Source organism: Passer domesticus, chromosome 21 (genome assembly GCF_036417665.1).
Source record: "Passer domesticus isolate bPasDom1 chromosome 21, bPasDom1.hap1, whole genome shotgun sequence".
Taxonomy (NCBI): Eukaryota; Metazoa; Chordata; class Aves; order Passeriformes; family Passeridae; genus Passer; species Passer domesticus.
Window position 1 is genome coordinate 1,406,076 of NC_087494.1, and position 12,119 is coordinate 1,418,194.

The window sequence follows — 12,119 nt, forward strand, 5'->3', positions numbered from 1 at the left end:
GCCAGGCTGGGCAGGGCTGGGAGTGGTCTATAGAAGGTTTGGGGTGAGGTCCTGAGGCTCCAGCACGTTCCACACCCGGGGATCTGCAGGGTGAGGCTGCTGTGACACTTCTCCTCCTGCTCTTTATTCTCATTACTGAGAAATTTCTTATTAATGGAAAACCCATTTGCAGCAGCTGCACTTCACCCCACGATGTCTCTGAGCCCAGCCAGCAACGGGGGCGGGCTCTGAGCTGGGTTTGGGACCTGAAACCTCTGTGGTGTTCTGGTGAATTCCTAATGGATTCTAGGGAGGGGAAATTAATAGGAAGCTTTGGTTAATAGATACTTCAGATAAAAGAGCGAGTGCATCTGGTCACCATGGCAACACGAGAGCCAGCGGGGAGAGGAAATGTCACCGTGTCTGTGCCTTGACCTGCAGCACAAACAGCCCGGGAGCTGGGGATGGCACTGCCATCAGGGCACAGGGACAGGGACAGGCTGCACAGCCACAGCCCGGGAATGTCCTGCCTGCTCACGGCGTTCACATGCAACTCCTGGGGCTTTTTTTGGGTGAAAACGTGATGAACTCGTGCCCAGAGTCGTGTGTCTCCACACAACTGAGGGAGAGCTTGGGCTTGGTGCTCCTGGAGGGCTTTTCCTGAAGGATTCCCTGGTTCCTCCTGCCCTGACGTGCAGGGAGCTGCCCTTGCACAGCACAGACACCCTGCAGATGTTTAAGGGACCTTTGCCCCTTTTCTTCTCAAACACAAAGTCACCATGCCACAGAATTCCAGGAGGTTTTGGGCTGGAGGGACCTCGGAGCCCACCCAGAGCCCACCCAGAGCCAGGGCAGGGACAGCTCCCACTGCCCCAGGTGCTCCCAGCCCTGCCCAGCCTGGCCCTGGCACTGCCAGGGATCCAGGGGCAGCCCCAGCTGCTCTGGGAATTCCATCCCAGCCCCACAGGGAGCACAGACCTCGTGTGGGAATCCTGGCACGGACACTCTGCTCCAGGAGCAGCTGCTGCTGCTCCCGGGGACTTGCAGGAGCTGCTGGAGTGAAAATTGGGCTCCTGCTGCCTGTTATGCAAAAGCAGTTTCTTAGCAACAAAAGTGATATTCTGTGTGAAGGCAACAGGCATCAGTGGGATAATCCACTGTAATTCCAGACAAGACCTAAAACGGGTGGATGGGCTGAATAATAATAATCATGACAGACAGAATAATAAGAATGAAAATAATGAGACTAAGTTTATTTCCCTGGGTAGGAGAAATGCAGCTATAAATAAAATACAATGGTGAAACCCTGTGCCAGTTCTCTGCATAAAGATTAGGGACACCTAAACTCAATTTATGCCCCAAAAATAGACTCTGGTGAGTAAAGCTTGCTCATCTAAGCCGAGCTATTTATTGCTTGAGTGTTTTCCCTCACCCTGGGCAGGTACTGTCGCTCAGGGATGGAGGGAGCTGGACCTAATGCCCCGTGGGGGGGATTGGAGCGGATAAATCTGTGTTGGCTGGTGGGGACGAGGCTTTGCCACCTCCAGGGCAGGAAACTCGAACTTTAGAGCGCAGCGCCAGACCTGTGCCGGGCCCTGGACGGGCCTGCGTCACCCACGGGGCTCCGTTACAGCTCGGGACATTAGGACTTCATAAAACCTGCAATTAAACCACGTCAGATTAATGCTGTGCAGCCGCCGGGTTTTGAAGTGCCATAACACCGAGGAATTTAAGAGAAATAAAACCGCTATGAAAGCAGCACAGCCCGCAGCCACAGACGCCCCTGGACAGCGCCTGGTCCGCGCGGGGCGCACTGGGAAGTGTAGTCCCGGCGCTGGTGAAAGCCCATTAGCGGCGCTACCCGCAGCGGGCCGAGAAAACTACACTGCCCAGCATGCCCTGCAAGGAGAGGCTGCACATCCTTCCCACCTCTCCCCCCCACCCGCTCTGCCTCCTGGGAAACAGAGTGCGCACGGTGCGGCGCCGGGCGAGCAGCGCCGCTCCCGGGACTACAATCCCCACCATCCGCCGCGCGTCCCGCTCCGCCTCGCGCGGCGCCATTTTGTTCCGCGGCGCAGCCTGAGATGGCGGCCGGGCCCGGGCGGTGAAGGTCCCGCCGCGCTGAGGGCAGGGGGGTCCCGCCGCCCCCCGCCCGCCCCGCGCCGCGCTGGGGCCGCGCCGCCGCCGCCGGTCCATGGCCTGGAGGCGGCCGCTGGCGCCATGGACCTGCGCACGGCCGTGTACAATGCGGCCCGCGACGGGAAGCTGAAGCTGCTGCAGAAGCTGCTGGGCAGCCGCAGCCGGGAGGAGCTGGAGGCGCTGACGGCGGGGCCCGGTGGCGGGGGCGGCCCCGGGGCCGGCAGCACCCCGCTGCTGATCGCGGCGCGGCACGGACACCTGGAGGTGGTGGAGTACCTGCTGGATCACTGCGGGGCCCGCGTGGAGGAGGGCGGCTCCGTCAGCTTCGACGGTGAGACCATCGAGGGGGCCCCGCCGCTGTGGGCGGCCTCGGCCGCGGGGCACCTGGGCGTGGTGCGGAGCCTGCTGGACCACGGCGCCTCGGTGAACCAGACCACGCTGACCAACTCCACCCCGCTGCGGGCCGCCTGCTTCGATGGGCACCTGGAGATCGTGCGGTACCTGGTGGGCGAACGCGGCGCCGACCTGGAGGTGGCCAACCGGCACGGCCACACGTGCTTGATGATTTCCTGCTACAAAGGGCACCGGGAGATCGCCCGGTACTTGCTGGAGAAAGGGGCCGATGTGAACCGGCGCAGTGTGAAGGGGAACACGGCCTTGCACGACTGCGCCGAGTCGGGCAGCCTGGAGATCCTGCAGCTGCTGCTCCGCTCCAAGGCCCGCATGGAGAAGGACGGCTACGGCATGACCCCTCTGCTCGCTGCCAGCGTCACCGGCCACACCAACATCGTGGAGTACCTGATCCAGGGTGGGCTGCAGCAGGACGAGGCTGCGGGGAGCCAGAGCGGGACCTGCGCCTCGGGTGGGAGCCATCAGAGGGGCTGTAATGAAGAGGGCTGTGAGGGCTGCGGTGCTTCAGCCTCCGGCCAGGATGAGGTCCCGAACGTGTTCTGCACTCGAGAGGCTGCTGTGGAAGCGCTGGAGCTGCTGGGTGCCACGTTTGTGGACAAGAAACGAGACCTGTTGGGAGCCCACAAGTACTGGCGCAGGGCGATGGAGCTGCGCTGCGAGGGCGGCAAGTACCTGCCCAAGCCCGAGCCCCGGCAGCTGGTGCTGGCCTACGACTACTCGCGGGAGGTGAGCTCTCTGGAGGAGCTGGAAGCCCTGATCACGGACCCCGACGAGATGCGCATGCAGGCGCTGCTGATCCGGGAGCGCATCCTGGGCCCTTCCCACCCCGACACCTCCTACTACATCCGCTACCGCGGCGCCGTCTACGCCGACTCCGGCAACTTCGAGCGCTGCATCAACCTGTGGAAGTACGCCCTGGACATGCAGCAAGGCAACCTGGAGCCCCTCAGCCCCATGACTGCCAGCAGTTTCCTTTCCTTTGCCGAGCTGTACTCCTACGTGCTCCAGGACCGTTCCAAAGGCACTTTAGCCACCCACCTGGGCTTCTCCGACCTCATCGGGGTGCTGAGCAAAGGGGTCCGGGAGGTGGAGAGGGCCCTGGTGCACGGCAAGGACCCCGTGGCAGACTCGGCGCAGTTCACCAAGACGTTGGCCATCATCCTGCACCTGGTTTTCCTGCTGGAGAAGGTGGAGTGCACCCCGGAGCAGGAGCACCAGAAGCGCCAGACCATCTACCGCCTGCTCAAGTGCAGCCCCCGCGCCAAGAACGGCTTCACCCTCCTGCACATGGCCGTGGACAAAGACACCACGACGGTGGGGCGCTACCCCGTGGGCAAATTCCCATCCCTGCACGTGGTGAACTTGCTGCTGGAGTGCGGGGCGGACCCGGACAGCCGGGACTATGACAACAACACCCCCCTGCACGTGGCTGCCCGCAACAACTGCCCGCTGATCATGAGCGCCCTGATGGAGGCCGGGGCGCACATGGACGCCACCAACGCCTTCAAGCAGACGGCCTACGAGCTGCTGGACGAGAAGCTGCTCACCAAGAGCACCATGCAGCCCTTCAACTACATCACCCTCCAGTGCCTTGCTGCTCGCGCCCTGGACAAGCACAAGATTCCCTACAAGGGATTCATCCCCGAGGAGCTGGAAGCCTTCATTGAGCTGCACTAGGGTGTGACAGACGACGGTGCCCAGCCTGTCCCACCCCGCTGAGGTTGTGCAGCTGGAGGGCTCGGGCTGGCTGTGCCAAAGTGCCCAGGGCTGTCGCTGTGCTGAGCTTTGTCCCCATCTGTCACCACCCAGCTGGCGTGTCGGGGCAGGGGAGGAGGAGGCCCTAGAGCTCATGGCTGTCCCTCGTTGTCACCTTCAGGTACCAGCTCTCTCCAGTGCACTCTGTCCACAGATGCCACAGCCCCTGCCCTTCCCCAAGCCACCATCGTGTCCTGAGAAGGAAGGAAATGGAGATTCCCTGGGACCTGCTGCCTGTCCCGTTAGTGCTGGATTAACTCAGTGTTCAGCTTTGGAGCAGCTACACATCCCCCACGTGCTCTGGCCCTTCCCACCCCACACACACAACAGGTAGAAAGTGAGTGAGGAATGAAACACCCTCCAGTTAATCCCTTCCCCTCCCTCCTGTCAGGTTTGGGACAGCCCATGCCCAACAGCTCGAGCTCTGCCCAGGGTTGGCACAGGGCTGGGTGTGCTGAGGATGGGGTTTGTCTCTCTCTTGGTTGGCCAAGTAGCACATGGTGTTAAAGGCCTGAGATTTCCATGATTGTGCATAAAGCTGGGATGTTTTTTCTCTCGTAGAGCCAGGCCCTATCTATGCTGCAAGACTTCTCCAATCCTGTAAGATAGAGGAAGGTCAGTTCTGGTTATACAGTTTCATCCATAGATGTTGTAGTTTATGAATGGGGAGGAAAAAACTACTTTAAGAACAAAATCTAGATGTGTTCAGGCCCTTGGCTTGTCCATTCCACACCCATTTGCTCCATTCCCAGCATGAATGTGCTGTGGCTCCAGAGGGCAGCAGGGATTGAGCTGGAAGGGTGAATGTGTTTGGGAGCCAAACCAGCACATTTTGAGCTATTTTCAGAGCTGAGCTCTTGCAAGCCCTTTAGGCCAGGAGGTGCCTGCAGTGTGGAGGTGCTTGGAGGGGGTTATGAAAGCAGGTGAGTGTGGTGGGTTTGCACCAGGGTGGGCTGAAGGAAGAAGCAAGAAATGAAAGTTTAAGGTGCCTCCTTATCCTTCTGAGGTTTTAGTGCTTGGGCTCTGTTATTGCCCCATTCTGAAACCTCATGCAGTGGGTTCTTAGCAGCTGGTTTGGGCTTTTGAATCTTTTTATTTTCTTTTTTTTTCCTTTTTTCAATTTTTTTTTGTAACTTCACTGAGGATGGTGCTACTTCCAAGGTGGAATTTGAAATCTCACCTGGCTGCTGTTTGGGCAAGCTCCTTCCTTTGATGAGGATCTGCACACACCTTGTTTTTAACTCTGTAGTCTCAGGGCAGGATTTTGCCTCTATGAGCAGACCCCCCCCCGTGGTGGAAAACAAAGAGTTTCCAGCAGTTTGTCCTTGTGCAGGCGGTGATGGGCAGCCTGTGGCTCCTTCCCTGGCCCTGAGCAGGGTGGGGAGCAGAGCTGAGGGGGAAAGCAGCTGCCTGGAGCTCTGGGAAAGGTCCACCTGGGAGAGCAGACCCCTGCCCCACCCTGGCTCTCTGTGCTACTGAAGCTTCTCTGTTTGTATTTATCAGCCTCAATAACCACGCTCTCTGCCCCTTCAAGGTATTGTAGATCTGCCAGTACATTTTGCAGTGTTAACTATAACATTTATTTATAAAGCGAGGAGGTTTAACTTGAATTGAGCTGTAAAGTGCAGAGTTAGTTTAGCTGCCTTCTATTTTTTTTTTCCTTTTGGCTGAAACCTGAACTAAACTGCAGGAATGGGATTTGTTCCTTTGTGAGCTGATGAGCGCTCTTAACTTTAAATAATAAAACAAAAAATGGCTGCTAGAATGCAAGTGCCTTGGACTTCTTCCTGATAAGCCTCTATATTCAGGTGTTTTCCTCTATTTTCAGTTTGTTTCCCAGGGATGGGACACTGTGGGTTTGGAATCCTGGGGTGTTTGCAATTAAACAGGTGAGAATGCTTCATTTCATGGTTACTCCTGTGAAAAACCAATCTGTGCTGCATTGACAAACTTCCCCTGGAAAAGAGTAACACTGACACTGAAATGACACCTCTTCTGTGTTTTGCCTCACATTTTGGTGCAAATCAAACAACGTGAGAGGATCTGTGTTGACTCGGGTGTTACCTGCCTTACACATGGGGACAGTGGACACAGCAAGCAGAAAGAGGGACACTGTCATCAGTTTGGTTTCTAGCCCCAAATCCATCAGGGATGGTAAAAACAGGAATTAATGGTACTGGAGTCAGTCCCACACAAGGACCTGGATCCCAGAACTGCTTGGTCTTCCCCAGGGAGGGTGGGTGGATAAAATATTGGAATGTTTGTCCTGTCATTTATTGCTCCATCCGTAGTTCTTGATGCCTTGATGAAGGATGGTGCCTTTGTGCTAAAAATGCCATTGGAGCAGTGTCTGTAGAGCCTGGGCTGGTGCTCCTCCCTGGCAGACATTCCTCCTGTGCTGCAGGTGATCTCCAGGGTGGGAGAGCAGCTGCCAGGCAGGTACCAGGAGCCAGGTGGCACCCAGGGCTGCTGGCAGGAGAGAGTGGCAGGGAAGGGAGTAAATCCAGGCAGGAGCAACCCTGGAGCTGAGCTCGTGGTCAGGGAGCTGGGGGATCCAGCAGCCCCAAGGAGGAGAATATTCTGTGTGATGGAAAAGGCTTCACTTTTTTTTTAAACACATAAATAATCTGTAATTACACAGAGGGCCCAGCAATTAAATGTTGATAGTAATTACAGGGTGGAAGAAATCACTGCATGATTTAGGGGTAATTACACTGAACAGGCCTGATTGAGTGTAGGGCCAGCTCCATGTGGGCAAAACACAGTTGTGGAGAACAGGGCAGTGTTTCAGTGATTATTTTGTTAATTCTTGGACAGAGAGGAGCTTTTTCTGCACTGTGGTGGCTGCAGACCCTCGTGTAGCCCAGACACAGCTCTCCCTCCCCTGTGTGTGAGCCAAGCACGCTGGATGTGCCTGTGCTGAGGTTGTTTACAAGCTGGAGCAGCTTCCAGCTGACTAATTTTGCATGATTATTTATAGTAGGAGAGGAGCTGGGAGAGGAGGGGTGTGGGAGTGCTCCCAAGGGGAGGGACTGTCCTGCACCCACGGCAGGGGACAGGAACTGCAGTGACACAACAACTCCTAATGGTGCTGTGGAGGAGAGAAACCAGGAAAATAAAAGGAGTTCGAGCACTTGGAGGATGCCAGCAGGCTCTGGAAGGAGTGGATGGGTTAATCCATGGTCACTGGGTCCTGCAGGGTTAAAATCCAGTCTTTGAGAGCTGGAAGGCAAGAGCTGGGGGGCAGCTCAGAGCCTCCTGCAAGGATTTAATAACATCTGCCCCACTCAGGGGTTGGCTTGGGGCTCGCAGGGCTCTGGGACCAAGGCTGCAGTGTGGAATGAGGCCTGACAGGACCCAGCTGGGGCAGGGATGGCCTTGGATCCTCCTGGGACCTGCTGGGGAAGCCAAGGAGTGCCACGAGCACACACAGCCCTGCAGGGACACCTGGGATGGGGTCACTGCCCTGTGCTGACCCCAGGGGCATCCCCCTGACCAGGGAGTGGCTCCTGAGGAGCCCGGAGCTGTGCCCTGCTCCTGGCACAGGCTGAGCTGCCTCTGGGCTCTGCCCCGGGAGGGAACAGCCCCATTTCCAGTCTCTGGGTGGCTTTGGGGTGACCTCTGCTGACGATCAGGAAAATGGCTGTGCCTGGAGCCTGGGAGGAGGAGCCAGGGCCTTGCTCCAGGTGCCCTCCTGGTGTTAAAGCTCAGATCCTGCAAAATTTCCCCTCCCACTCTCCATTCCTGGGTTTCTCCGCCCTTCTGCACTATTCTGCTCACTGGTTTTGGTTTTTCATTCCGCTTTTTCCTTAAAGGCAGCTTCCCAAAGCATCCCTTGCAGATTGTCCCTCAAATCATTTGGTCAGTGCCGTCTCCCAGCCCCTCCAGCCAACATGCACAATAATTTTCCATATATCCCTGACTATCCCTTTTCTAATTCTACAGGAAAGAAGCAGAGGAACACAAATAAATTAATTAAAAATTATTTATAAAATCTTCAAGTAGTCCCAGACAATCATAGGAAAATAATTTTCTCAGTTACTTTCAAGAAATCACGACATCATTTTTCCAACAAAAAATGAAGAATTTTCTTTTGTGCTTCAGGAAAATGGCACTCTTGGTGCATAGAGTAATAGTCCCAGTCCCAGCAGAATTACACTAATCCAGGATTGGAAATGAATTTTGTCTTTTGCTGCCCCAGTCAGACGTTGTGCCTGGCTTGCTCCTGGCTGTGCCCTGGCCCCGTTTCCACGTGCATCACGTTGTGGTTCCCGATCTGAACCATGCGGGCGTGCTGGATGATCAGGGGTGCCATCCCTGCCTGGCCTGCTGGCAGGCTGTACTGGCCTGGGGGCAGCTGTGCTTGGGAAGGGGGAGGACCCCTCTGAGCAGGGGGGGGTTCCATCGGGGCAGGGGGACACCAGGCTTGGGCTGGTGGCCCTGGTGGCCCTGGCCATGGCGCTGCTGGAGGCCCCCAGGGAGGGGAGCCCAGGCTCAGGGCAGCCAGGTTCTGCTGGGCTTGGTGCTGTTCCCAACGTGCCTGGAGCTTCCTTCTCTGCAGCTGGTCCCACATGGCTTTCTTCTCTCTGATCTTCTTGGGGTTAAAAGTCTTTTGCACGTTCGTGGGGAAGAGAGGAGAGCTCTCATTCAGGGTGACGAGCGCGCTGAGCATCCTGGGGATCTGGCTGCCCTCCAGGGCGTTTGCCTTGGGTAGAAATGGGATGACTGAGTCTTGCTTGGAGGGGTCCAGGATGGACTGCATCAGAGCAGTGTCTGTCTGGTACAGGCACAGGTTGCAGGGAAAGTTCTTGGTCAGCAGGAGGATCATGAAGGCAGAGTTTTCCATGGCCTCCTGGAAGCAAGTCATGTGGCTGCGCCCAGCGATGAAGAAATCCTCACTGAGCGTGGCACCGTTGGACACCCCCATGCTCTCCAGCAGGTTCTTGACCTGCTGGGCCACAACCTCATCTTCACTGGCGTGCAGAACAACAAACGTGAAGAACTTGGCATCATCTGGCTCCGATGGATCCATGGCTGGGGGAGCAGGAGGCCTGGCTGGAGAGGGGAATGAATGCAGGGGAGGGGGATACGATAGTTTGGAGGGAGATTCCTGAAGAGGAGGAAGAGTTGAGGAGAAGGAATTAGGAGGAGGAAGGGAACAGGTTGAAGTAGAAGCAGGTGCAGAGTTGCAGGGAATGCCTGCTGGAATGTAGGAGTCCTGTATGGACACAAGGGTAGGAACAGTATCCACTGCAGCCCTGGAGTCAGGGACGTCAGCAGGTAATTGCTTTTCATCCTGCTTTTCATCCTGCTTTTCATCCTGCTTTTCTCTTGGTGTGTGAGGCTCTGTCACTGTGCTGGACACATCCCTGCTTTGGGCAGGCTCCGAGGGCAGCGGTGTTGGAATGGGGAGAGGGCTGGGGTGACAGGGCCTGACCTGCAGAACCTCCTCTGGCTGGGGCCCTTGGGCAGCTGTGTCCTGCCCAGGGGGAGAGCTGGGTGTGCTGGCCCAGCTGGATTCCTGTGGGCTGTGGCTCTGTGTGTCCCCATTGGGGCGTCCAGCACAGCTGGGGACACACTCGGGGACAGAGGGCTGGGTGTGAAAAGCACCTGTTGGGGATGCACTGATCTCCAAACAGCTGGACAGGGAGGAGCTCCCCACAGAGCACAGGGTCCGTGGGCCTGAAAGGTCTGAGTTGCCTCTGATCTCCACTGGTGAGCTCCTCACCATGTTGTGGGAGCTGGCTGTGTGGGGAAATGCTGCATCCTCGTGGGATCTCAGCGTCCCAAACCTGTCCCCTGAGCCCCCGCTGGCTGCAGAGCCCTGCTCCTGCTCCTTGGGTGGGATGTTGTTGAGTGTCCCCCGCTGAGTGTCCTTGCTGGCTCTGTCCCTGGCCTCAGGACTGCACAGCTGCTCCTGTGCCAGCACTGTGTACAGCTGTGCCAGCAGTGCCACAGCTCCTGCATCCAGCTGGGGAGGCTGCAGCTCCTCCCCATCTTCCCGCGCTCCTGCAGCGCCCAGTTTGAGCTGGTGGACGTACCGGGCTGCCTGGTTATCCCTTAAGGCGTCCAGACAAATTCTTGCCTCCGTTTCTTGCCCCAGAGTGAGCAGGACCATAGCTTGCAGCAGCTTGCTGCAGGGCCCAGGTCTCAGGTGCTCCAGTTTGAACTGGAGGCTCAGCAGTTTCTCTGGCGGGGCGTGGGACAGAATGTTGAACACGTCCTCGAAGCTGGGCTGCAGCTCAGCTCTCTGTGCCATCTCAGCAGCTGCTGGCCCCGACCACGGACTGGAACAGGGGTGGGAAAAGCATCTTATGGCCAAGGGCTGTCTGCCTGTGGGGCTGGGGGTGCCCCGCTGGTGCTCCTGGTTCCACACAAGCCTGCGGTGCCCGGGCACTCTGCTGGGAGCTGGGGCCTCTCAGAGCTGGGAGCCTGCGAGGAGAACAGAGCACAGGGGTGATGTGGGCACTGGGGGATGCTCCTGCAGCTCACAGCCTCTCTCTGTCACACCTCCCAAATTATTTTTGCATCTGTTCCATGCTTGCAGCTGTGCCAGTGCTCTGTGCATTATTCCAGCTCTGTGATTAAGCAAAGAGCAAATTCTTCACGTTCATTTCACATTAATTACAACTGGTTTAAGATAATTGATGAAATAATGCTATATTTAGGTAAATCCAAGTGTCTCCTCCAGGCAGCTGGTCCCGGGGTTCTCACAGGCTCCTTGTGATGGCAGTGGAGGAATAAACCAGGTGTAGAGGAAACCCTTTCCAGCCGATAACCTGTGTTATCAGGGAAGACTCATAGGAAAGAATTCCTTCCCCATATCCCACCCAGCCCTGCCCTCTGGCAGTGGGAGCCATTCCCTGTGTCCTGTCCCTCCATGCCTTGTCCCCAGTCCCTCTCCAGCTCTCCTGGAGCCCCTTCAGGCCCTGGCAGGGCTCTGAGCTCTCCTGGAGCCCCTTCAGGCCCTGGCAGGGCTCTGAGCTCTCCCTGGAGCCCCTTCAGGCCCTGGCAGGGCTCTGAGCTCTCCCTGGAGCCTTCTCCTCTCCAGGTGAGCACCCCCAGCTCTGCCAGCCTGGCTCCATTCCTGGAGCAGCTCCGTGGCCTCCTCTGGACTCTGTCCCAGCAGCTCCACGTCCTTCTTTCATTGGGAGACTTTTATATCCCCATGCACAGGTGATCCCTGAGCCCCTGCACTCACCCCAGGCCTCTGATGGGATTTTAATTTAACAACAGGAGTGTTGGAGGGGAGGGCTCCGGTGGGACACTCACTGCTCCAGGCGCTGCCTGAGCCTGCTGCAGGAACTCTCCCTATTTAAAGGCAGCCCCAGCGAACGCCCCGAAATAACTCTCAACTCGGGAAAGTTTCCACGCTCGGTTTTGTTTTCACGTCTCGTGAAAACCCTGCAATTGCCCAATGTGCCTCGCTGCCCGGGCCGGGCCAGCCCTGCCCTGCATGCCCGATGGGCACGGGGGTGGCACGGCCGGGCTGGGGGCGAGCCCCGTGCCCGGGAAGGGCGGGGGTCGGCCGGGAAGGGCAGGAAGGGAAGCGAGGGAAGGAGCAGCCTACCTGCAGCCCGTGCCCGGGACATGCGGAAGCAGCGCTGAGCCCGGGCGGGGCAGAGCGGGGCGGAGCAGGAACCGGCACCGGGAGGGAGCAGGAACCGGGAGGGAGCAGCCCCGGGACCCGCGGCACGGCTCCCGGTGAGCCAGCCCAGCCCGGCCCGCTGTGCCCCGCACGAGCAGCCGGAGGTGGCACAGAGCGCTGGGACAGGCAGGACCCGGCCCTTCCCTGCGGGAGTGCCGGTGGAAGTGCTGGAGCAGGGAGGAGCAGT

General features: G+C 57.8%; 2 protein-coding genes across 2 annotated transcripts; one reads left to right on the plus strand and one right to left on the minus strand.

Annotated features, from left to right (window-relative positions):
* The first annotated feature begins 2,037 nt into the window (after positions 1 to 2,037).
* On the plus strand, positions 2,038 to 6,049 carry FEM1A (fem-1 homolog A). The gene has a single exon (XM_064396420.1). The coding sequence runs from the start codon at positions 2,200 to 2,202 to the stop codon at positions 4,204 to 4,206; it is 2,007 nt and encodes a 668-aa protein (XP_064252490.1). The 5' UTR covers positions 2,038 to 2,199; the 3' UTR covers positions 4,207 to 6,049.
* A 2,206-nt stretch (positions 6,050 to 8,255) lies between these two features.
* TICAM1 (TIR domain containing adaptor molecule 1) lies at positions 8,256 to 11,904 on the minus strand. Its single transcript, XM_064396425.1, has 2 exons — positions 11,855 to 11,904; positions 8,256 to 11,063 (listed from the first exon to the last, which is right to left on the minus strand). Exon 2 carries the CDS (start codon positions 10,541 to 10,543, stop codon positions 8,486 to 8,488), a length of 2,058 nt encoding a protein of 685 aa, XP_064252495.1. The 5' UTR covers positions 10,544 to 11,063; positions 11,855 to 11,904; the 3' UTR covers positions 8,256 to 8,485.
* Between the last annotated feature and the right edge of the window lie 215 nt (positions 11,905 to 12,119).

What these genes read in the sequence shown, in the direction of transcription:
- FEM1A (XM_064396420.1), top strand. Translation starts at nt 2,200, where the DNA reads ATGGACCTGCGCACGGCCGTGTACAATGCGGCCCGCGACGGGAAGCTG.
- TICAM1 (XM_064396425.1), bottom strand. Translation starts at nt 10,543, where the DNA reads ATGGCACAGAGAGCTGAGCTGCAGCCCAGCTTCGAGGACGTGTTCAAC.